The sequence below is a fragment of the Heteronotia binoei genome, chromosome 3 (assembly GCF_032191835.1).
Source record: "Heteronotia binoei isolate CCM8104 ecotype False Entrance Well chromosome 3, APGP_CSIRO_Hbin_v1, whole genome shotgun sequence".
In the NCBI taxonomy this organism is placed as follows: domain Eukaryota; kingdom Metazoa; phylum Chordata; class Lepidosauria; order Squamata; family Gekkonidae; genus Heteronotia; species Heteronotia binoei.
In genome coordinates, this window is record NC_083225.1 from 39,833,367 (window position 1) to 39,856,883 (window position 23,517).

The 23,517-nt window shown below is 41.8% G+C and overlaps 1 protein-coding gene across 5 annotated transcripts in view; it reads left to right on the forward strand.

The window, feature by feature from the left end:
• The window catches only part of FARP1 (FERM, ARH/RhoGEF and pleckstrin domain protein 1), a 249,404-nt gene that overhangs the window by 161,622 nt on the left and 64,265 nt on the right, over positions 1-23,517 (forward strand). For all 5 annotated transcript variants that reach the window (XM_060233637.1, XM_060233639.1, XM_060233638.1 and 2 more), the window contains exons 4-10: positions 2,465-2,507; positions 5,510-5,588; positions 7,202-7,299; positions 11,225-11,339; positions 12,501-12,648; positions 13,595-13,690; positions 19,700-19,863. In XM_060233637.1, coding sequence (XP_060089620.1) covers positions 2,465-2,507; positions 5,510-5,588; positions 7,202-7,299; positions 11,225-11,339; positions 12,501-12,648; positions 13,595-13,690; positions 19,700-19,863 — 743 coding nt within the window. The remainder of the gene's footprint in view (positions 1-2,464; positions 2,508-5,509; positions 5,589-7,201; positions 7,300-11,224; positions 11,340-12,500; positions 12,649-13,594; positions 13,691-19,699; positions 19,864-23,517) is intronic.

Here is a 23,517-nt window from a genome sequence, read left to right on the forward strand (position 1 = left end):
TGAGGTCCCTCCCATCCCTAAACCCTGCCCTCCTCTCCTTAGGCTCCACTCCCAAAATCTCCAAATATTTCCCAGTCCAGGACTGACAACCTTCCTTGGGATAGTCACATACTTTCAGCTAAAGTTATCCCACAGGCTGTAGAAAAGAGCAAGAGTCCAGGAGCACCTTAAAGACTAACAAAATTTGTGGCAGGGTATGAACTTTTGTGAGTCACTTCTCACTTTTTCAGATACCCATGAAAGCTCATACCCTGCCGCAAATTTTGTTAGTCTTTAAGGTGCTCCTGGACTCTTGCTCTTTTCTGCTGCTACAGACAGACTAACAGGGCTACCTGACCTGCTTCACAGGGTTGTTGTGAGGGTAAAATGGAACAGAAGGGGACAATGTAAGCCCCTTTGGGTCTCCATTGGAGAGAAAGGCAGGATATAAATGAAGTCAACAAAATATTGTATGTTACTATTGAAGAGTACAGTCTGAGCTGCTTATTACCCTGTTAAGGTTGTAATCTCAGTGTATGCCAAAAATAACACAGTAGAGCCACGTACTCTTGTGTATATTACACTGTGTCCAGTCATCTGTAGTTGGGTTATGCCTTAGTCATTTGCTTTAGAAATTTGGCAGTGTATGTATTTTCCATTGTGTAAAGTGTACAGTTCAAGAACAAAAGAAGCAGAGTTAATAGAATGTGAAGAAACATCAAAACATATTGTTAGTCATCTGAAAAAAATCTTTTAATTTTCCTTAGTTGGATAATGTTTTTGACCACAGCTTTAAATGCTTTTATTTATTAACAACAAAATTATAACATTCAAATGTTGCTTTTCGAAGCTGCCCTGAAGAAATTATTTATGAATTTTCATCTACCTACGTAGAAGTCTTCAGAACAAAACTAGCTTTGTTTACTTATTTTAGCTCATTAGTAAGAAATATATATATATATTTCTGGAAACAAAATTAAGCTGGAAATTTTAAATCATTCTCTCTTTTCTACCCATTCTGACACCTGTGGCTGTTTCTGTAGCAAGGACGTTGTAAATGTGTTCCTGTCTCTGCATAATTATAAGCTACTCAAGGTCAAACTCTGCATAAATGTGTGTTCCTTTTAAAAACACATTGTTCTTAGTTGATTTTCTGTCAAACAATGAGTTTTCTCTTTAAGAGGAACAGATTTTACAGCATTTGAAGGTTTTTTGTATACTCAGATGAAGGTCACAGGTTTATAAGTATAATTGAATATGATATGAATATACATCACTAGTACTGATTTATACACACATTAATTCATAGTCATATGACATGTTACTGAAACAATTTGTTTGTCCTCTGGTGAAGATTGTCACCTGCCTTCACTCATGGTCCGCCTTTCCCACACTTTCCTCCATGCATCAGGAACTCGTGGAAATATCAACAAGTCTAGTTTGCTTGTTTTTATTTTCCAGGAGCAGCATGGCTGCCCCTTCCCCTAGGATTCTGTTCCATCCAGGGTACTCCAGTTATATATATATAAATGAAGATATCACAATGAAAGGGCAAGTCAAAAGGGACAAACCATGCTCATATCCCTCTCCCATGCCAATAATTCAACCTTCTTACATTGTCATGATTATGTGTACATGATTCAGGCCTTTCATGGGGTTCCTGGCTTCTAACATATGTAGGATTGCCAGGTCTTACCTGGCTCCTGGCTGGGGGTGGGGGGGATTTTCTTGTGCACGCTTCATACAATGATGTCATCTGGAAGTGACATCACATCAGATGCAACAGGGCTCTTTGGGGGCGGGGACCCCCTTTCTGGCCAGCTCCATGCTAGTGGGTTGAGGTCCCCAAAACCAGGGGAACCCCTGCCCCCAGCAGGAGGCTGGGAACCCTATACACAGGGCTTTTATTAAACAGGAACACACAGGAACGCAGTTCCAGCTGGCTTGGCGTCAGGGGATGTGGCCTAATATGCAAATGAGTTACTGCTAGGCCTTTTTTACAAAAACCCTGTGTGAAACAATGGTGATGTCAGGGGGTGTGGCTTAATGTTCAAATGAGTTCCTGCTGGACTTTTTCTACCAAAAAAGCCCTGCCTGTACATATGAAATGAAGACATGGGGAAAGCAGCAGCAAAATTATTCAGATTTGTTTGTCCTTTGTTAGACTTAGTATATGTGGCTATGTTTTCCATCAGTAATTGAAGCTTTTAAACTTCTGCATTCAGATACTTCTCTTGTTAACTTTATTATATACAAATCAAGATCCCTTCTGCCTAACTATGTGCTTTGTTCCTTTTGGTTGTGAGCAATGGCAGTTTAGGTATTTAGTATCTCTTGACAGGGAAACCAGAATGTGAAAAGAGATAACATGTGAGTGATTACTGGGAAAGACCCTGACTGTTTAACATACTGGGAAATATTGCATATATTGAATAATTGTTTCTTTTTATATTTGCTGTAAAAGTAATTGTTTGTTTGTTTTCAGGTATGGTTGGACCTTTTGAAACCTATTGTGAAACAGATCAGAAGTAAGTGCTGTTAATTAACAATGCAAAAGTAGTTTACTTGTGTTGTAATAGAGGACATCTGGTTAATTCTGAATGCTGTGTGCATTGTTTGGTTTGTTTGTGATGGTGAAATGTATTTCCTCCCAGCAGAATGTTGTCATTTTTCAGCAAGCTGCTTATCCAAGTTCATCTCTAGACAAAATAACAACCAAAAAAATCCTCACCCACCATCCACAGTTTTATTTATGCATACTTACACAGCAGGATATGTGCCTATGACTGCTGTTTTGCATACTGGATTAGTTTCTCTTTTAGTATTTGTAAACTGCTTCAGATCCTTTCAGTATTCATTTGAAATTTACTATAACCTTTGAAACCAGCTTCTTATATTCTATTTTAACTTTTGTGTGCAAAGGACAACGGAGGATGTATGCGGGGCGGGGACAACACATACTAGAGCAGGGGCATCAAACTCATGAGGGCTGAATCTGACATAAATGAGACCTTATTGGGCTGTGCTATTTTGGGCTAGGCCATGTGTGTACCTATTTTAAGATTAGGTAGCAGAGATATAAACTTTATACTTTTTAAAAAATAAACTTAAAACATACTTAAAACGTTAGCACTTGATGATCTTAAAGGTGCTTTCTTTGTATTTCTTCCATGGAATCCAGCGAACTGGGCAAAGGAAGCTCTGACTCTTTACTTCCTTCCCCAGGGGACTGTTGGGGGGGGACCCTCAGCCAATAGAAGGAAGAGAGGCTTGGCTCAGTAGCTCTGCTGTGTGATTGAGAGAGCCTAGAAAAACAAGCTCTGTCTTCCCCCCTTCCTCCCCAAGGGAGGAGGCTCAGCCAATAGAGAAAGTAGAGGCTTTGCTCTATAGTTCCTGTGCAACTGAGCAAGCCTGGCAAAGCAAACTGTGATGCAGAAGGAAGCAAGACATAGGGAGAAGGAAGCAGATGACAGCCAGTTGCTCAGGGGCCTGATAGGAGCCCTCTAGGGGTCTGATTTGGCCCCTGGGCCACATGTTTAACACCCCTGTACTAGAGGGAATAACAGAACAGTAGGTCCGTGTGGTGGTTTTTGATTCCAGTCTTAAGATGGACATTATGTTTGGTTCCTCCCCCCCCCCCAGACATTTACAAATTATAGCCCCTGAAGCTGTAGTTTCTCGGGGTGGATAGGAGGGAAGATGCTTTCTGTTTTCCCCTCCCCTGTTTTCCTGCTGAAATCTGATATTTCCAAGCTGCTTTTTAAATGACTTGTTTTTAATATTGGTATGGATAGCCCAGGCTAAACTGATCTTATCAAATCTCAGAAGCTAAGCAGGGTCAGCCCTGGTTGATACTTGGATGTCAGCAGAAAGATTGTTTTAAAATAGAGAAAACTGAAAGGAAAAAAACTTGAACAACAATTGTGTTAAAAAGATAAATAGAGCGTGCACTGTCTAGTTTTGTTTTGGAGAAGGCGGTCCCCCCTCTCTCTGAAGTGTCTGCAAAGATGGATTTCAGGCCAGAGATGTGTCTCACATGAAGGATGAACTGCATGTAGTTCTTTCACTGGCTTTGCACAGTTGTTTTTTTTTTCAAACGAAGAGAAGCTGCTTACATGAATAATGATGTAGGGTGAGATGATGCCGCAAACGGCCTTCATGTGGCCAATTTAAGTCCTGCCTGGTGACATCTATGCTCTTTCCTTCCTTTGTAGAGCTTCAAATGTTGGGGCTGTGGGAAAATCTAGCAGACTCTGCTTGCTTGGGTTTGATGACAGTGGAACTTGGTGGACCAGATGTTTTCTTCTTTAAATGTAAAGGGCACAGTGAATGGTGATGCTACAGTCTTTGTGGAAAGAGAAGGCAGAGGATACCACCACCCTGCAGCTCTCAGACCCCTTTCATGGATGTCTGCTTTCCTAAGATAAAGTGATTTCACTTGAATTTACCATGTTGCAAGAGCCACAAAAAATTCGGGCTGATGAAAAGATCCAAAAGTAATTTACAGTGTAAAAATAAGAGTTACTGTCCTAAACAGAGTTGTTCCCTTCTAAGCCCATTGATTTACAATGCAGTCTTATGCAGAGTTACTGCATTCTAATCGCATTGATTTCACTGAGTTTAGAGAGGAGTAATTCAGCACAGGATTGCACTGTTTTTGAGTTATATCCTTCCACGGCCCATCCTCTGAGTCGTTTAGAGCCAGTGTGCTTAGAAGGTTGTAACTTTTCTTAGGATTGCACTGTTGGTGGCATTATAACCACACTCAGATTTTGGACATAGTTTTAGGTTCTAGGTGTGTCTCACAACTGAAGGAATGTGAACATTAGCATATAGAGGACAATAGCTGGCTATCAGATGCTGGTTTACAGAATGAGAAGAAAAAAGGACCAGGCTTTGAGTTCAGAAGCAAAAGTGACTGTTTGGGATTCATTGAGTTCTGTTTGTATCTCTAATAATCTAAAAAAACCCACATGTGGATATGCAAGTCTAAGCATGAGTATAGATATAAATGCAGAAGGTGCTCATTCTAGTGGGGTAGTGATCACTTCCAGGTAGCACAATTGTGTTAAAGTTGCCAAAAGCTCTTTTGTGGAAATCAGAACATGTTAAAAGATAGGGGCTGCACTCACCACTGCTGTAAAAGAAGGTGTGGTAGACACTAAAGTAGCTATAGAGGGGGAAAAACCTTCTCTGTGTGTATATGTGTGTGAAAGAGAGAGAATGAATGAATGAATTCAGGACAAAATTATATAGATATCTTGTCAGCCATCCACAGACTTTGCAGAGCAAAACCTTTCCCTCTCCTGGGCCCCTGCAATTTTATTCTTGAAGTAATTTTATTCTTGAAGTATTCTTGAAGTAGTGGAAGGGGGGAGTACTGGCAGAAAGAAATCATCACTCCCTTTTCTGAAAACTTGAGTGCCCTTAAGACTTTGGAACTGCATGGCTGGATCCATGCGAGTATTTACCAGTGAGGTATGAATTCAGAATGTTTAGTTTAGTGTTTCTTTCTTTCTTCTTCCCCTAGGGCCTAAACATGTAGTTCTAAAATTTGTGGTGAAATTCTTTCCGCCTGATCATGCTCAACTGCAAGAGGAGTTAACAAGGTTAGTGTTGGCACTCATTTTCATTTGTACTCAGTGGGGAAAATACCAACCAAGTGGTAGACTTGTGCTGAGCTATGGAGTAAATCAGGTCAAGAGAGCTTATTAGACATTTATGCACTTCAGGGTGATCGGAAGGACAGCTTGTCCAATACCCACCTGCCCTGCCCTGCCCATATGCATATGGTGGAAGATTAATGGCCTGTGTGAAGCATGTGATCTTCACACCTTAGAAGACTTTATTAGCCTCTTCGTCCTCTCAGGGTTCTTACCCGTGAATTTTTATCTCCTCTATATGTATTCTGGTTCTGTTACAAGCTTGCAGCATATCTTTGTACTCATCAGCTCTGATTTCTTCTATATATTTTTTTCTTCATGATTTCACGCTTCTTAAAATAACTCACTGCAAAACAAATCAGCTTGGGGAACCGGGAGAAGGGTGGCAGTAGACTGATGGTTGAAATAGCTAATTGTGTGCCTATATTCAAGCAAGACTATAAAAACCACTCACATCTCTGCAGTCCTTTTTAGCTTCACTAGCAGGTGAGATTCTAGGACAAATATTAGAGGGGGGGAAATTCATGGAAGACGTGGATAAAAAATAGCAAATATATGTAAGGAGGCATGGATCCAAATAATCTGATACAATCGTTTAAGAAATTGTTAAAACTTGAGATAATCTGAGGTCCAAACCAAGTTAATCACACCATTCTATAATTGTCATGATATAGCCATATTTTCATTCTCTGCCTCTCTCTCTCTGTCTCAGATAACATCATAACCTGTTCATTCTAGGGTTGCCAGGTCTTACCTGGCTCCCAGCGGGGGGAAGTGCCATAGAATTTTTACTCAAATTGCTAGAGTTTCCCCTGTGTGACGTGTCCAGCGTGATGACATCACTTCTGAATGATGTCATCACGTCGGGTGCACTGGAGCTCTTTGGGGGGTGGGAATTCCCCTGCCAGTCAGCTCCGTACTCCAAAACTGGGGCTAGGAACCCTATTTCATTCCCGTATTTTTATGGCAGCATTTACAGACCTGTTTTATTGATGTTTTTTAGACGTCCCACATTGTATCAGTGCCTGTCTGTCCTGTCTTGAGAGTCAGAGTCACTATTGAGTTATCCCAAGCTTGTACTGCTACCCTAAACTGTCCTATACTCTTAGGGTTGCCTGCTGTGGTTAGGAAATACCTGGAGATTTGTGGGGTGGGACCTAGGGAGGGTGAGGTTTGTTAAGGGGAGGGACCTTAGCCATGTATATTGCCTTAGAGTTCACTCTCCAAAGCAATCATTTTCTCCAGGGGAACTGATGTAGGTCATATGGAGATCAATTGTAATAGTGAGAGATCTCCAGGTTCTAGCTGGAGGCTGGCAACCCTACATACTCTTCAAAGTTCATTGAAGTCAGTAGTCCAAGAAGGGTGCAACTCTGCTTAGAATTGCACTGCTAAGGTTCCTTTTAATTTTTGTATTGCTCCTTCTTTGTCCCCAGCTGAATGAACAGAATTTCTGATCTCTGAATGCTGGGTTTATCAGGTCTTGTTGGGAGAGGGGAGTTAAGAGCTATTTTTCTACATGGTAGCAAAGAGATTGTAGCAGCTTTTGTATTTTTCAGGTACCTATTTGCATTGCAAGTAAAGCAGGATTTGGAAAAAGGAAGGCTAACATGTAATGACACCAGCGCTGCTCTCTTAATCTCACATATTGTACAGTGTAAGTAAAGCTCGTTTAACCCTAGATCCTGTTTGAAGTATTCGATGCCAGGTTGTGATTCATCAACATACTCTTCCAGTGGATTGTAAAATGCATTGTGGGGTGGATGCTGACACTCCACTGAGCAGGCTTTGAGGCAGGGCTTTTTTTTATAGCAGGAACTCCTTTGCATATTAGGCCACACACCCCTGATATAGCCAATCCTCCTGAAGCTTACAGTAGGCCCTGTAATAAAAGCCTTGGAAGCAGGGGTGGAATTCTAGCAGGAGCTCCTTTGCATATTAGGCCACACCTCCGATGTAGCCAATCCTCCAAGAATTTACAAGTCTCTTTTTTGTAAGCTCTTGGAGGATTGGCTACATTAGGGGGGTATAGCCTAATAGGCAAAGGAGCTCCTGCGAGAATTCCACCCCTGCTTGTAAGCTCTTGGAGGATTGGCTGCATCAAGGGGTTATAGCCTAATATGCAAAGGAGTTCCTGCTACAAAAAAATTCCTACTTTGAAGCAATCCTCCATCCTAAAGAGCCTTCCTCCAATTCCAATGGCTCTTCTATTAGAGGAAGAGCCACAAGATGGTTGGAGGATGGTTGGATCCACCCCTGTGTATTTATGCCATCCATTTTAAGTTGATTTTCTGCTAATGAAGTAATTTTACAATTCTTTAACAGCCTCTGGTGGAGTGGGTAGCAGTTACACTGTCAGGGAGGGCACACTTCCTTGGTTCTCAAAGATGGCAGGTTTCAACCTATACATAGCATAGAACTTCTCCTGACAATTGTCTTTTTTTTTCTTGAATTCTTTCTCCTCCCATTGATCATTGGGCTGGATTTAGAGTATGACTATCACATAAAGAGTCCTTTGTGGCCTTGGTCCTTCAAATCTGCAGGACCTCTTCTCCCTCAGTGCTCTGTCACGACTAGGGATAGGCATGAACCAGCCAATGAACTAAGTTTATCATGTATTTTGGTTGGCTCATGGTTCACAAAGCAATGTTCGTAAACTGAAGAACCGCAATCAACTTCCATGAATTTTGATGCAGTTTGTGAAGAGCAGAAAGCCAGAGAGCAGATAGCAGGGTTTTAAACTTTAAATGGCTCATGAACCAGTTCTGTTTGCAAACCGGCATATCAGTTCTTGGTTCATGCTCATCCCTAGCCAAAACAGCTTTGTTAATTGGAACAAGGCCTTCTGCAAATGTGCAGAAATCAACAACTGCCCATACGCATGCATTCTTTGTTGTGGCCACTTTCTTACAGAATTACTTGCCTGATGAGGTCTGGAAAGCCCTTCTGGTTTTTTGCAAACTTTCCAAAACTGAACTACTTACAAAAACTTTTTAACTTAGGTAATCAAACTGTACTGTAATTACATGTTTCAGAAAGATGCTTTGGTAAAGGGATAGAGACTATAGATTACACTCCTGTGTATAGTACGTAGTGTCTGTTGATCCTACTCTGTGATTTCTGCATCATTTGAAGTGTCATGTTGAAGTTTGTGCTTTCAGCTCCATTTAAAGATACCCAGGGCTTTTTTATAGCAGGAACTCCTTTACATATTAGGCCACACCCCCCTGATGTAGCCAATCCTCCTGGAGTTTACAGTAGGCCCTGTACTAAGATCCTTGTAAGCTCTTGGAGGATTGGTTACATCAGGGGTGTGTGGCCTAATATGCAAAGGAGTTCTTGCTACAAAAAAACCCTGAAGATACCTGCTTGTTCTCCAGTTTCTGCAGTTTAAATCTTATTGCTTTGTTTATTGGATGACTCTTTCTGCTGATTGTGTAGCCTACCTTGACACCAATTGAGAAAGGCAGATCATAAATCACATAAATAAATAAAAAATAAATGCAAGATCACAGAAATAGGTTCAAGTATTTGTGTTTGGTGAGAAAGGGGCATACATTTTTGTTGAAGCTACATTGCAAAGAGGTTGAGACATGTTATTTAGAGCAAAGGTTCATAACCTTTATTGGTTCCAGAGGTGATGGGTAAAGGAAAACTACTTTTACCCTTTATAAGTATTCTTAGATAGATAGATTTTATTTATGGCAAAAGACAACATAATAAACAAAAGGGATAACCATACATATCTATAAGAACTATCTGTAAAACATGATAAAAGTATTATAACATTATTAAAATTGAAAAATATACAGAAATGGCCATTAAAACAAACGTACTCCCGGCATTTTAGGCTACTAGTAATTTTCTCATCCTAAAGGCAAACCAACCAAATTTAGCTATTTTAAGAGTAGCTGCAGGATATTTCCCCTCCAGGAGTTCTTTAAGTTGGCATAATTTTTGACTGTTAGTAGGGGGAGTAATCATGGAAGGCAGGAGGGGTTCTCTATGCTTACTGTACACCTTGCAATCATAAAAGACATGAACTAATGACTATGCCATCATTACAGCATAGGGGAACTTCATAGGGGATTTTCCTGTATCTACCTCTGTAACTGCAGAAGGGAGGGTGTCCCACTTATAAGTATTCCTCTCTTCTGGTCAATGATATTTAAGAGTTTGCATTGGTACCAGATAAGTCAGATAACTGCTGGGGGGGGATCATTTGTTTAAGGTTCCAAAACGGCCAGTTGTAAATGGAAGGGAAAGAATGTTGCAAACTGTCTTCATGCTAAATCAATGAATTTAGGGATTTTGAAAACAGCATTGAAAGCTGCTAAATCTGGAAAGTGAGCACAGTCAGTTCACTGTGTGTAGTGCACTTTGTTCCTTAACCTTTTTTTCAAACACACAAGTAGAAACTGGGTTTGAAAGTAATATTGATCTGCCCCAGTTTCTGGGAGAAAACTAATGATTAGGGCATGTAATTGGCCAACCTTGTTATTTAGGATTCCAACAATAGGAAGAAATTCTGTGTAGGCTGGATGTTCAAAGATGAGCGCTACCGAGCACTGGGATGTGTCTTATGTGCAGCGCGCACATAGCTAGGTACTGTTCCCAACTGAGGCGAATCAATATAGGAGGGCCAGAGCTAGCTTGGGGGTGAGAAGAGGGGAAGAGCCAGTGTGCTCAACTCCTGTTTCATTTCCATCCTCAGTGGCTCTGTACACATGTATGTTGTGTGTGCAGAACTAATGTTAACTGTTGTTAAGCATAATTGGGTGCAACAAATTTGCTGACTGGCTAGTGTATTTGTAAATGTCAAGGTCAAAACCATAGCAACACTTAAAACAAATTTGACATTTGTATCTTTACCATCAACATTCATTACTCTTGTGAAGAAGGGTGTGTGGGCTTGAAAGGAGATTGGGCTCTGTGATTGCTAACCACTGGATTTCAGAGCCTTCTATCTTCTGGCCAATCCCTTTCTGTTTGATACAAGTAGTGATAAGCAGTTTTCCCTCTAAGCTGAGTTAGTGTGAGCTAGCCCACAGTTTTTTAGCTTCTGGCTCACACATTTTTGTCTTAGCTCAGGAAAAATGGCCTCAGAGCAAACCAATTTATGCAGTAGCTCACAACTTTAATGCCGGTAGCTCATGAAGTAGAATTTTTGCTCACAAGACTCCACAGCTTAAAGGGAACTTTGGTAATGAGTGTAGGTTGAAATTTATTGGATAGGAGCTGGCAGAAGACATTGGTGTGATATTTTTTTCTTGCACTTACCTGGATAGGTTTTAAATGGACTCGAGTTTTAATATTTTCTGTGCTTTGCCGAGTGTGATTAAAACAAACTCCTTTCCTTATTAGTGTAAAAGTGACATTTTCTAGCAAATTTACCATTGCTTTTATGTCTTTGAATCAGATAGTGCCTAAGAATCCAGGCAGCTGGAAAGTGAATCATTTTGATGTTAATGGAGCTTTTGAATCAGTATGGAAAGGGCTAGACATTCATTTTAGTGGATCTTAAGTGGACTTTTCTTTGTTTATATTAACCTATTAAACAGATGCTTTCCCCTTCCCCCTAGCTGAGATTGGGGATTTTGATGAAACCATTGATCGAGAACACTTAGCAAAGAACAAGTATATACCTCAGCAAGAAGCATTAGAAGACAAAATTATGGAATTTCATCGTAATCACATGCAAGTATTACTTATTTACCATTGACGTGTGCAATATGGGATGCAACATGTGGTTTTTGTTTAATAACTTAAGGACCAGCAACGTGAGGGGAAGAAGACAGGAATATATAGCAGAGGAGAGAAGATAGAATGGTAGAGGGCTATCTGATACCTAAATCAGAGAAAAGGAAAGCTGGGGAGGTAGCAGTAAGATTTTGCAGAAGTGAGTTTGGAGGCGGGATGTGGAGTGGAGGAGTTCTGAGAGTAGGGATTTCATGGTAGGAACCAGGGCTTTTTTGGTAGGAAAAAGTCCAGCAGGAACTAATTTGCATATTAGGCCACACCTCATGACACCAAGCCAGCTGGAACTGGGTTCCTGGGAGGAACCACACATGAGGGAGTTGAACTGGGAAACAAAGCAGGCATGAACCTCTGGCTGATTCCATATTAACCTTGCTCCGCACCAGCCTTCCGTTTCTCTCCAGAGCAAGCTAGCAGTTTTGCACCAGTTGCGCCACATCGTCATTTTGCACTGGGGCAACCCGCGATTTGCCATTCCACAGCAAATGGCGCAGAGCAAGGTTAGTGTGGGATCAGCCCCTGTTTTGACAGTCTTTTGTTTTCACATTTGTTCCCCACATTATTTTCAAGGTGACTCTTTTTGAGGAATTAAGGCTACTGACACATAAACAATGAACCGGTGCCTGTTCATTTTTTTTACCATGTCATAGAAGTCCTTTTACCCTTGGAGAGTAGAAAACACACCTGGGTATTGGATCACATACAAAATCATTTAATTGCCCATGAAAAATCTTTGCCTTTCACCATCAGGAGATTTGACTTCTTCCAAGCTAGGGGAAAATATTTGGGAAAGGCATTATGGGAGAAGAACAGGAAGCACATGATGGCCCTACTTCCTGTTCCTTATAAAGCCACCCTCAGTGGTAAGGATCAGTTGGGACTGTTGCTGCTTCAACAGACAGCCACAAAGCATGTATGTACGTTTGTACTTCAGAGATAGAAGCAACTGTGTTTTGTGTGAAGTCATAGAAATGGGGGAAGAGGCTGTTTTACAATGAACGTGTGTGCAAGTTTGATCAGGAAGCAGCATCGGCCATGGAATTCTCTAATGATCCTCACAACTTGCTTCATCCTGTGTAAAATTAATTATCCTTCCCCCAGTGGACAAACACCAGCAGAATCAGATTTCCAACTGCTTGAGATTGCCCGCCGTTTGGAAATGTATGGGATCCGATTGCACCCAGCCAAGGACAGAGAAGGAACAAAGATCAACTTGGCAGTTGCCCATACGGGCATTCTGGTGTTTCAGGTATGTGAGCAGCTCTGATGAAACTCAACTGCACATGTCAGAGACTGTTTGGCCATGAAGATTGGCTTGGGTTAGTTATGGATACAAATCTCGGGAAATGCAGGCTGCTGGAGCTATGTTGTGGCAGAACTTTTACTGCCTCTGTTGGAGTCTGCAAGTTCATCCTTCAGTCTCAAAAGAGTTAAATTCTTTATGTACGCATGCTAATATTAGCTGTTTCACTTAGGGACCAATTAGCTTTACACACATCGTTCTCACCAGAAAGAAGGTGACAATATTCCTCCTAGTCTTAGAATGTCTATTGACTGACCAGCTCTATTGGGGTGCTATTTACTTTGAGTTGCATAGACAGGAAAAGGGAGAGCTTAGGAAAACTTATTGTCCTTTCTTCTCTGCATATGAGGTTTAGCTTCCAGTCAACATGGAACTTCAAACTAGTTAGATAGAATGTTATTTTCATCCCAAATTTAACCTTTTTCGTCTTTTATGTAGTAAAGCCTCTTTCTTTCCTCTGTTACTCTGCTTGTATATTCCAACAGTCTCAAATATTTCAACCCATTTTGCTAGACTCTGGTAAGATTGGGGGAAATGTAGCTGCAGGAATCTCCTACACCACCTCCTTGTTCACTGTGATATCATTGGAGAGACACAAAGCCACCTGGGGAATTTCATTGTCCATATGCAAACGTCCCATCTGTCCAGCATGTAGACTGTATTATTGCCTACTTGAGCAAAAACAGAATCGAGGTCATTGTAACTAGAGTTCTACCACTGAAGGTGTTAATTGACTTTTTTATTTGGACAGAAGAAGCAGACTCATTTATTCAAAGTATACTGTAAGAGTAGTGAATGGTAGGTAGAAGTCTGCTTTAATTTTTACAGGTGGGCTCATTTTGAAAAATGTTCACATAATGCTTATTTTATTTTTCTTATCTGTCACCTTCAGGGTCACACCAAGATCAATGCCTTCAACTGGGCTAAAGTTCGAAAGCTGAGCTTTAAGAGGAAGCGTTTTCTTATTAAGCTGCGGCCAGATGTCAATGTAAGTCTTTAGAATGGCAGTTTAGAATGACCTGCCATTTTCCTTGGGGAAACTCCTTTTCACTGTTCGTGTACCTGACAGGATTCTGAAATCATAGTGGCTGCTTAAAAACATTTTCATTTTCGATGTGCAACTGCTGGCTTCTCGATAGCTATCCCATGGACTGTGAACTGGTTAAAAGAAATATTACATGAGAGCTAGATCTTTATGTACTCACCAAAAGGCCTTCCTGTCTCAAGTTTTGGGCTCTGCTGGGAGCATCTCTCTGTGCTGTTCATGCTTGGCTTGGGTTCTTTGGGCTTGCCAGTGACTTCTAACTCCAACTGATCTCAGTGGTTTCCATAATGTTAGTTCAACCCCCAACCACCACAAGAAGATGTTTCTTTTAAACCGTTGGGGGGGGGGGGGGAAACCCAACCGTCTTTGTGTGAGAGCACAGTTCCAACAGAAAATTTGAACGTTAAGCCTGATGAAGATAGATGGTGGATGAGTAGGGAGGAAGAAGTAGGGAAATTAGTTGAGCCTGTGGTGGGAAATGTTGATTTGATCCAGAGATGCTGTATTTATTGTTTTCCATTGTACTTGGAACTGAGGGTCAAGTTTCAAGACCCTGCTTGGCTGTGAAAGTTGGTACATTTAGGTTGGTCTTGGATACAAATAATTTTCTCTCAGCCCTCTGAGGTCCTGCATGTTTTTCTTTCTTCTTTATCTTGTTAATGGCCTCCACTGAGAGGACAATGTATGTATTTTTTGCTTCAGGAGCTTCATTCAGTCGTCTTGTGTTATTTTATGGGTTCACTTTCATGATTAGATTGCTTTTCATTTCATTTTAATGGCAGTGTTTCTGGATGTAGCACATTTGTTTTCCATCCAATGTAGCTGAAATTTTCAGGACTGTGCCCCCTGCTGCCCCGGCCCAAGGGATCCTCCCTGCCCATTATCAAAAAAATAAGGAAAAGATGGTCTTGGTTTTTATAGGCAATTAAATGAAAATATAACACAATCAACATCTAAACACAGAGGAACAAATGGTCTTTCATTTATTCATTTGCTTATGTTACAGTACACCAATGAATGCTTTTTCAGTTCATTTTTTCATTAGTAAACAAACATTCATCTTCCTTCTTCGGTGCAGCACCACATTGGGGACTGCACCCGAGCACAGACCAGACTCAGATAGGAAATGTGTGTCATTTGGGAACTGGGCTACTTCAAGAGGTCTCCCCTCTTTTGCTTGTCCCTTACCAGAGGTGCTTGAGTATCTCTTATCGTTGGCTCAGAGGGGTCTGGTTAAAGTACACCTTGCAGCAATTTCTGCTTATCACAACTTCATAAGAACGTAAGAGAACATAAGAGAAGCCATGTTGGATCAGGCGAATGGCCCATCCAGTCCAACATTCTGTGTCACACAGTGGCCAGAAAAAAAGGAGGTTCACAAGTGGGGCTAGAAGCCTTCCACTTTGCCCCCCCCCCAAAGCACCAAGAATACAGAGCATCACTGCCCCAGACAGTTCCAATAATATGCTGTGGCTAATAGCCACTGATGGACCTCTGCTTCATATGTTTATCCAAACCCCTCTTGAAGCTGGCTATGCTTGTAGCCACCACCATGTCCTGTGGCAGTGAATTCCACTTGTTAATCACCCTTTGGGTGAAGAAGTACTTCCTTTTATCCTTTCTAACCCGACTGCTCAGCAATTTCATTGAATGCCCATGAGTTCTTGTATTGTGAGAAAGGGAGAAAAGTACTTCTTTCTCTGCTTTCTCCATCCCATGCATAATCTTGTAAACCTCTATCGTGTCACCCCGCAGTCAACATTTCTCCACGCTAAAGAGCCCCAAACGTTTTAACCTTTCTTCATAGGGAAAGTGTTCCAAACCTTTAAGCTTTCTAGTTGCCCTTTTCTGGACTTCCAATGCTATGATATCCTTTTTGAAATGCAGTGACCAGAATTGTATAGTGTTCCAAGTGAGACCGCACCATCGATTTATACAGGGGCATTATGATACTAGCTGATTTGTTTTCAGATCCCTTCCTAATAATTCCCATCATGGCATTGGCCTTTTTTATTGCAAACGCACACTGTCTTGACATTTTCAGTGAGTTATCTACAACAACCCCAAGATCTCTCTCTTGGTCAGTCTCTGCCAGTTCACATCCCATCAACTTGTATTTGTAGCTGGAATTTTTGGCCCCAATGTGCATTACTTTCACTTGTCCACATTGAACCTCATCTGCCACGTTGACGCCCACTCACCCAGCCTCAACAGATCCCTTTGGAATGCCTCACAATCCTCTCTGGTTCTTACCACCCTAAACAATTTAGTGTCATCTGCAAACTTAGCCACTTCACTGCTTACTCTCAACTCCAAATCGTTAATGAACAAGTTAAAGAGCATGGGTCCCAGTACTGAGCCCCGTGGCATCCCATTGCTTACCATCTTCCACTGCGAAGATTGCCCATTTATACTCACTCTCTGTTCCCTATTAATTAGCCAGTTTTTGATCCACAAGAAGACCTATCCTTTTACTCCATGACTCCCGAGCTTACTAAGGAGCCTTTGATGAGGAACTTTATCAAAAGCTTTCTGGAAGTCAAGGTAAACAACATCTATTGGGTCCCATTTGTCCACATGTTTGTTCACCCCCTCAAAGAACTGTAACAGGTTAGTGAGGCAGGATCTTCCCTTACAGAAACCATTTGCTACCTTCCAGTCCTCAGGAACGGAGGCAGATTTCAATGAAAGATTACATATTTTTGTCAGGAGGTCCACAAGTTCACCTTTGAGTTCTTTCAGAACTCTGGGATGTATGACATCTGGACCTGGTGACTTATTAGTTTTTAATTCATCTATGAGTTGTAGGACCTCCTCTCTTGTCACCTCAATTTGACTCAGGTCTTTCAACACCCCTTCCAAAATTAGCGGTTCTGGAGCGGGCAAACACTTCTCGTCTTCCACAGTGAAGATTGAGGCAAAAAATGCATTCAGCTTCTCAGACATTTCCCTATCCTCCTTCAATAATCCTTTGACCCCTTGGTCATCCAAGGGCTCCACTGCCTCCCTGGCTGGTTTCCTGCTTCTGATATAGTTGAAGAAATTTTATTGTTGGTCTTTATGTTTTTTGCAATATGCTCCTCATGGTCCCTTTTTGCCTGCCTGATCACAGTCTTGCATTTGATTTGCCACAGCCTGTGTTCCCTTTTATTAATCTCACTTGGACTAGCTTTCCACCGCTTAAAGGAATCCTTCTTACCTTTTACAACTTCCGTAACTTCATAGAAGGTTCTTGCCTGTTTGCTCATAGGTTATCTCAGTGCATCTTCAAGTTGGGCTGGTCATTGTTTTGTTCTGCACTATTGTTCCCCAGAGGTTGCTCACAGTGGGTGTAGCTCAGCTCTTGGAACCTGCCTTTGAACCCTTGGCCTCTTGCATCTATGGCCATGCTTTCCAGGAAAGTGGTGTTTTTGGTTTCAATCCTATCCTCCAGGCAGATGAGTAATTGTCAGCCCTCCAACTAGACACCCCCCCTTTCCTGAAGGTGTTTAATGAAAGGGTTGTTCTGCACTCATATTTAGAGTTTCTCCTCAAGGTAGTCTCCAAGTTCCACTTAGCTGAGGAAACTGGCTTACTGGTTTTCTTTCTTTCCCCTTCATCCAAAGCTGAGAAGGTCCTCTACTCGTTAGATGGCAGGAGGGCAGTGTTGGATTATATTGATAGAACGAAGCAGTTTAGAGTTGTAAAAGCTTTATTTGTCCCAAGAAGGACAGATCAGTTCCTCCCTTCGTAAAGCCTTTCAGTCATTGTTTCAGTGAAAGGATCACCCACACCTCCTCTGTTGAATAACTAACTAAAATCCCAGTGTGGGGCTGCGCCAAAGATGGAAGATGAAAACAAGAGTTGCACTTACATGTAACTGCAATTCATTGAATCATCATCAACAACAATAATAGACTAATCGCCTGGCTAGTGCATCCCAGCTACTTTTCTGTGCAGACACATGTTCCCTCCTCCTGCTCCACTGTGAACTCTCAATTTATTTTTTAATAATAGTTGGTCATTTCTCCTTTTTTCTTTACTGTGGTAACTTACAATGAGCAGGTAGGAACTGAGGGAAAGGGGCACTCCAGAGCATGTGATGGTTTATGTGGGAAAAAGATGTGTGGCCTTCAGAAAGCAGGGACGCCCCTTTAACACTTAGAAGCTAGAAGAATTCCTATCTGAGACCAGCATGTGCACAGGTGCAATCCCCAATGTGTGTCTGCACAGAAGAACAATAGTTACAGACAGCGGTGGAATTCTAGCAGGAGCTCCTTTGCATATTAGGCCAAATCCCCCTGATGTAGCCAGTCCTCCAAGAGCTTACAGAAAAGAGCCTTGTAAGCTCTTGGAGGATTGGCTACATCAGGGGGATTTGGCCTAATATGCAAAGGAGCTCCTGCTAGAATTCCACCCCTGGTTACAGGTAAGCACTACTATGTTTTATTCTCTATACAGCACAGCAGTCAGCCATATCAGTGGACAAATGCTTAGTTGTGTCCACAGTCTTAGACTTATTTCTCACTGAAGAAGTGTGAAAACAAGAGTTGCAAGATGGTTAGAATTCTGGACTTGGCCAGGAGAAAATTTCTACTTGCCATGAATATCACTTAGAAAATGTATTCAAAACCTTTGTCTCTGCTAATGTCATTCTTTCACAGTGTACCTCTTAGGACTGTTGTGAGGACACAATAATAGTAGAAGAAAACCATCTGAGTCACCCAGTCCTTTGGTGGAAGGACAGAATAAAAATATACCTAATAATTGAGCATCTCTGTTGGAATGATTCAGACTGGAGACTAATAAAAAATATACGTAATAATTGAGCATCTCTGTTGGAATGATTCAGAATGGAGACTAATAAGATTGAAAGTACCCAGGGCTTTTTTTGAGCAGGAATGCAGTTCCGACTGGCTTTGGTGTCAGGGTGTGTGGCCTAATATGCAAATGAGCTCCTGCAAGGCTTTTTCTACCAAAAAACCCTCGTGTTGAACGATGGTGCCACCAGGGTGTGTGGCCTAATATGCAAATGAGTTCCTGCTGGGCTTTTTCTGCATAAAAAACCCTGAAAGTACCTGTACAGAAATTTCCTTGCACCTAAAATGCTACATGCAGCATTCCAGAGAGAAGGTTCAGCTTGATTCCACCCACCCCCCTACACACACATATCTAACTGTCCGTGTAGACAGATTGTTTTTAATGGAGGAGTATTCGGTCATGATACATGCCACAATTAAAACTAGACCTAATTCATTGTCTCTTTGTTAAAGTGTCTGTTTTCCTCATTCAAAACTAAGGCAGGGTCTTATTTCCTATGAGCCTTCATTCCTCAGAAACTTCTTCCCATTCTAAAATATTGCCTGTCACATCCCTTGTAACATTACACAAAACAAATGTTTTAAGGCTGGCATCAAATCAGATAACAGGATTTGGGAGGAGGTGAAGTAGGTCAGCAGCAGAAATGATTAAGCGACTGCTTTAGGAAATCGGAGACAGCCGTGTTGATCTAACTGAAGGGCTTCATACACAATATTGCCATTATAATGACATCTTTGGGAAGTTATAGCTTATCATGTGTTTTCGTCTTCTAAAGAATAACACAAGTGGGCATCCTTTCAGCTGCATCCTTCTTTCCTGTCTAGATATTATATTGTCTAAAGAATGATAGTGGATTCAATGACTATTTCAGTCTTAACACATTTCTGAAAAACGGGTCTCAGCTTTGTTCACTGTCAGTAATTTATGTAATGCCAGTGTTCTCCATTTTTGGAGTCTTGTGGGGAAAGTGTTGGGATGTTGAGACTTTGTTCAAGGAGGCTGAATATGGTGGCATAAAAATATTAAATGAAACTAGATGAATTCTGCACGAAAGTAGATGAATCTGGAGGGGGAAATCCACTGTTATGTTCCAGTATAACACCCTCCCCCCCCGGTAGTTCCAACATCAAACCTACTTCTGTTCTCTTTCAGAGCTCCTTCCAAGACACACTAGAATTCCTGATGGCCAGCCGGGATTTTTGTAAGGCCTTTTGGAAGATATGTGTGGAACACCATGCCTTCTTCAGACTCTTTGAGGAACCCAAACCAAAGCCTAAACCTGTTCTCTTTACTAGAGGTTCATCCTTTCGGTTCAGGTAGGATATAATTTTGTTATCTTTTTACTAAACAAATATACCCGAGGTCTGTGTTCAGTCAGCCTAAATTGCTGAAAGAGGGACTGAATTTTAGGAGGGGGTATGACTCAGTTTGAATTCTACATCCTCCTCTCCACAGTTTGGTGCCAGGTGTTGGCCTCCTAAAAGCCCAGTGGATTCTGAATACTAATCCTCATTTCATTTGTTTACATATTTAAACATTTCAGCAGTTTTGCTGTCAAGGAGGTTTACACAGAAGACACACAACAAAGCTCGAATTTGTCCCAGCTGCTGTGTGCTGCTCTTCAAAAGCTGGGGGGAAATAGTGATGGGGGAAATGCCCTTCCTTGCTGGGAATAGATGTTGTTGTTCTAAGATGTGAACTCTCTTCAGCTAAAGATGAATGACATTAGTGGTTTTTTTCAATATGAACAGCACAACTGGAAGATTGGGCTAGAGCAGGGGTGTCAAAGTCATTTGTTATGAGGGCTGGATCCTCACCTTGTTGGGCCAGGCCATGTGTGTCATAAAAAGTAATGCCAGGTAGAGGAGATATAAACTTTATAAAGGACACACACACACACACACACTCAGCCTAATCCACCTCACTGGCTTGTTGAGCCTCAACCAACAGAAGGAAGAGAGGCTTGGCTCAGTAGCTCTGCCGTGCAATTGAGAGAGCCTGACAAAACTAGCTCTCCTTCCCTCACTTCCTCTCCAAGGGAGAGGAGCTTTGCTCTATAGCTCCTGTGTGATTGAGGAAACCTGGCAAAGCAAGTTGTGATGCAGATGGAAGCAAGAGAGAGAAGGAAGCAGATGACAGTAAATTGCTCGCAGGCCTGATAAGAGATCTCCGGGGGTCTTATTTGGCCCCTGGGCTGCATGTTTGACACCCTTGGGCTAGAGGGCAGTGATACCACAAAGCTCTCTTCCCTAGTCCTCGAGTAGCCTTGCTTTCCTGATGCCTCCATTGCTTAGTGGAAGAAGCTTCTCTCCCTCTCTCCCCCCCTACACACAGCCACATAAGAAATGGCAGAATCCTTAATTTAAAGGCCCCAGTGTAGTGTTGCTCATGAGGCCTAATGAATTTTGTTGTTGACTTGACGATTTGAGTCGTAGAAGTACGAGGGAAGTTAGTGTGGGGTTATGGAGGAACTTGGGGGAAGGGTTTAGGAGTGGAAAGTGACACCATAGGATTTCAGTCTCTACTAAAGTTTACATGAGATGAAATGGACCCCATCCATAGACGTTAGGCACTGTATTGCCATCAGACATCAGAACATGTTTTCAGGATTAATAATTGAATATACTTGTAATGGAGAGCGCACAGTGAAGAAGCAGTGTCTGAAGTAATTTAGGAAGCTATGAATTGGAGTGTTTCTGAAAGCACAAGGACTTCTACCCACAGAGCGTGACTTCCTCAGAACTGCCCCCCTTTGGCAGCCCAAAGTACCCCACAAAATCAATTCCTAGGTAATCCCTCTTCCCCAGGAGCAAGGTTTGGGAGGGCATTTTGGGCTGTAGTGGGCAGGTTGGGAGCAAAGGAAGTTATAGTATACATATAGAAAGCAATCAAGATGTTCAGCCATATTAGTCTGTCTGTAGCAATAGAAAAGTGTACAAGTCCAGTAGCACCTTAAAGACTAACAAAATTTGTGGTGATGTATGAGCGTTCGTGAGTCACTTTTTATTGTCAAAAATTTTTTGGTGAGTATTTGTGTGTGCGCGCGTGCCTGGAAGTTCTGGCTGACTTTTTGCGACCCCTAGTGGGGTTTGGACATTTTCAGAGAGATGACTTGCTTGCCTACCTCTGCGTCCTGGCCTTGGTATTCCTTGGAGGTCTCCCATCCAAGTACTTGCCACGGTCAGCCCTGCTTAGCTTCTGAGATCTCACAGGATTTGGCTTAAGAGCCAGTTTGGTGTAGTGGTTAAGTGCACGAACTCTTATCTATGAGAACCGAGTTTGATTCCCCACTCCTCCACTTGCAGCTGCTGGAATGACCTTGGGTCAGCCATAGCTATTGCAGGAGTTGTCCTTGAAAGGGCAGCTTCTGGGAGAGCCCTCTCAGCCCCACCCACCTCACAGGGTGTCTGTTGTGGGGGAAGAAGTTAAAGGAGATTGTAAGCCGCTCTGAGTCTCTGATTCAGCGATAACGGGCTGTAAATCTGCAATCTTCTTCTTCTTGTTTGGGCTATCCAGGTCAGGGCCTCTGACCTGTGTGAGACACTTAAAGCTCATACCCAACCACAAATTTTGTTTGTCTTTGAGGTGCTACTGGACTCTCTATCTTCTACTATGTGGATGGAAGTCCTTGCACCCACAGAAAGAACTGCATAGGATCTAACCCAGCGTCTGTTTCATGGAGTACACAGGTCAGCTCCCAAGTGGACCATAAGTGAGAAACAGCTCAGAAAATCACCTCAGTTTTCCAGTATCTCAGAGATAAGAAGCTAGGTGTTATTTCCCAGGAATTCCTATTGCAATGGAAATTGGGTCTCAGATGTGACAGCAGAAGTTGAGGGTGAAGACCAAAGAAGCGAGGAAGATATAACAGATGGTCAATTGACAATATTTGAATGACCATTCCAATCCTATTTTATGCAACAAAAATGTACAAAGCAGTATTCTTACTTCCTAAAATTTGCCTGAAGTCAAACTTGTTTGTTTGGATTTGCTTGTACTGTATGCAAAGGAGGAAGATTTAAGATACAAATTCCTTCAAATTACAGAGAGGGGGGGGGAGCTTTTTGTGCTGTCTGTAATCCAAAAAGTTCCTTTTAATTTTTTTTTAAAAAATGATAACTATATAGTGGGTAAATTAATTCAAAGGAAAAGTAAAGTGTGCTTTTCTAGCCGTACATGGTCTGGTCTTTAGCATGTCACTTGTTATTTCAGTTCAATATCAAAGTGTTTTTTTCTTTTGTGTTCATCCCTTCTCCCCTCCATACATCTTCAGCTTGACTTGTGTAGGGTTTCCTTTGCATACTGAGCTTTTCATGCATATTTTTGGGATTGCTGAGGATGCAATTTTTGAAGTATGTAATTTGTGGCAGTCATTTTTTGCTGATCTCCACATTTCTCACTGAATCTCCTAGAAATGTATTCAGCCTTGTAATAAAAGCCTGTCTAGTGCATCTTTAACAAGTAGAGATCATTTTATTGCCTCCTGCATAATTTCACACACACACACGAACCTAAAAATAAGTATTTCTGAGAGCAAATGTTCACTGTTGCTTTCAGGGGCCGTATCTCAGTGGTAGATAACATAATTTGCACTGAGAAGGTCTCACGTTCAGTGTTTGCTTCTTCAGTTAGAAAAGGATCTTGAGGATTCTTGGAGAGCTGCTTTATAAATCTGCTGTAAGTCTGGCTTAGAAGCACCAGTGGTTTGATTCAGTATGTCCATGTCTGATTGTTTGCCTTTCCTGTGTTTCGTTGTTGGTCTAATGAACATTTTGAGCCTGGATATTTGCCTTGGCTTGGATCCTGCAAACTTGTTCTGTGTGTGCTGGATATTCTCTGCAGTGGACCATGCTTCCTCTTCCTCTGTAACTTCCATTTTGTGAAAAGACAATGGCTTTCAGTGTGTGCTTGTACAAGCAGAGTTTTTAGAACAAGAGGAAGTGTGCTTCGTAGCTGAGACTGTCTAGCAC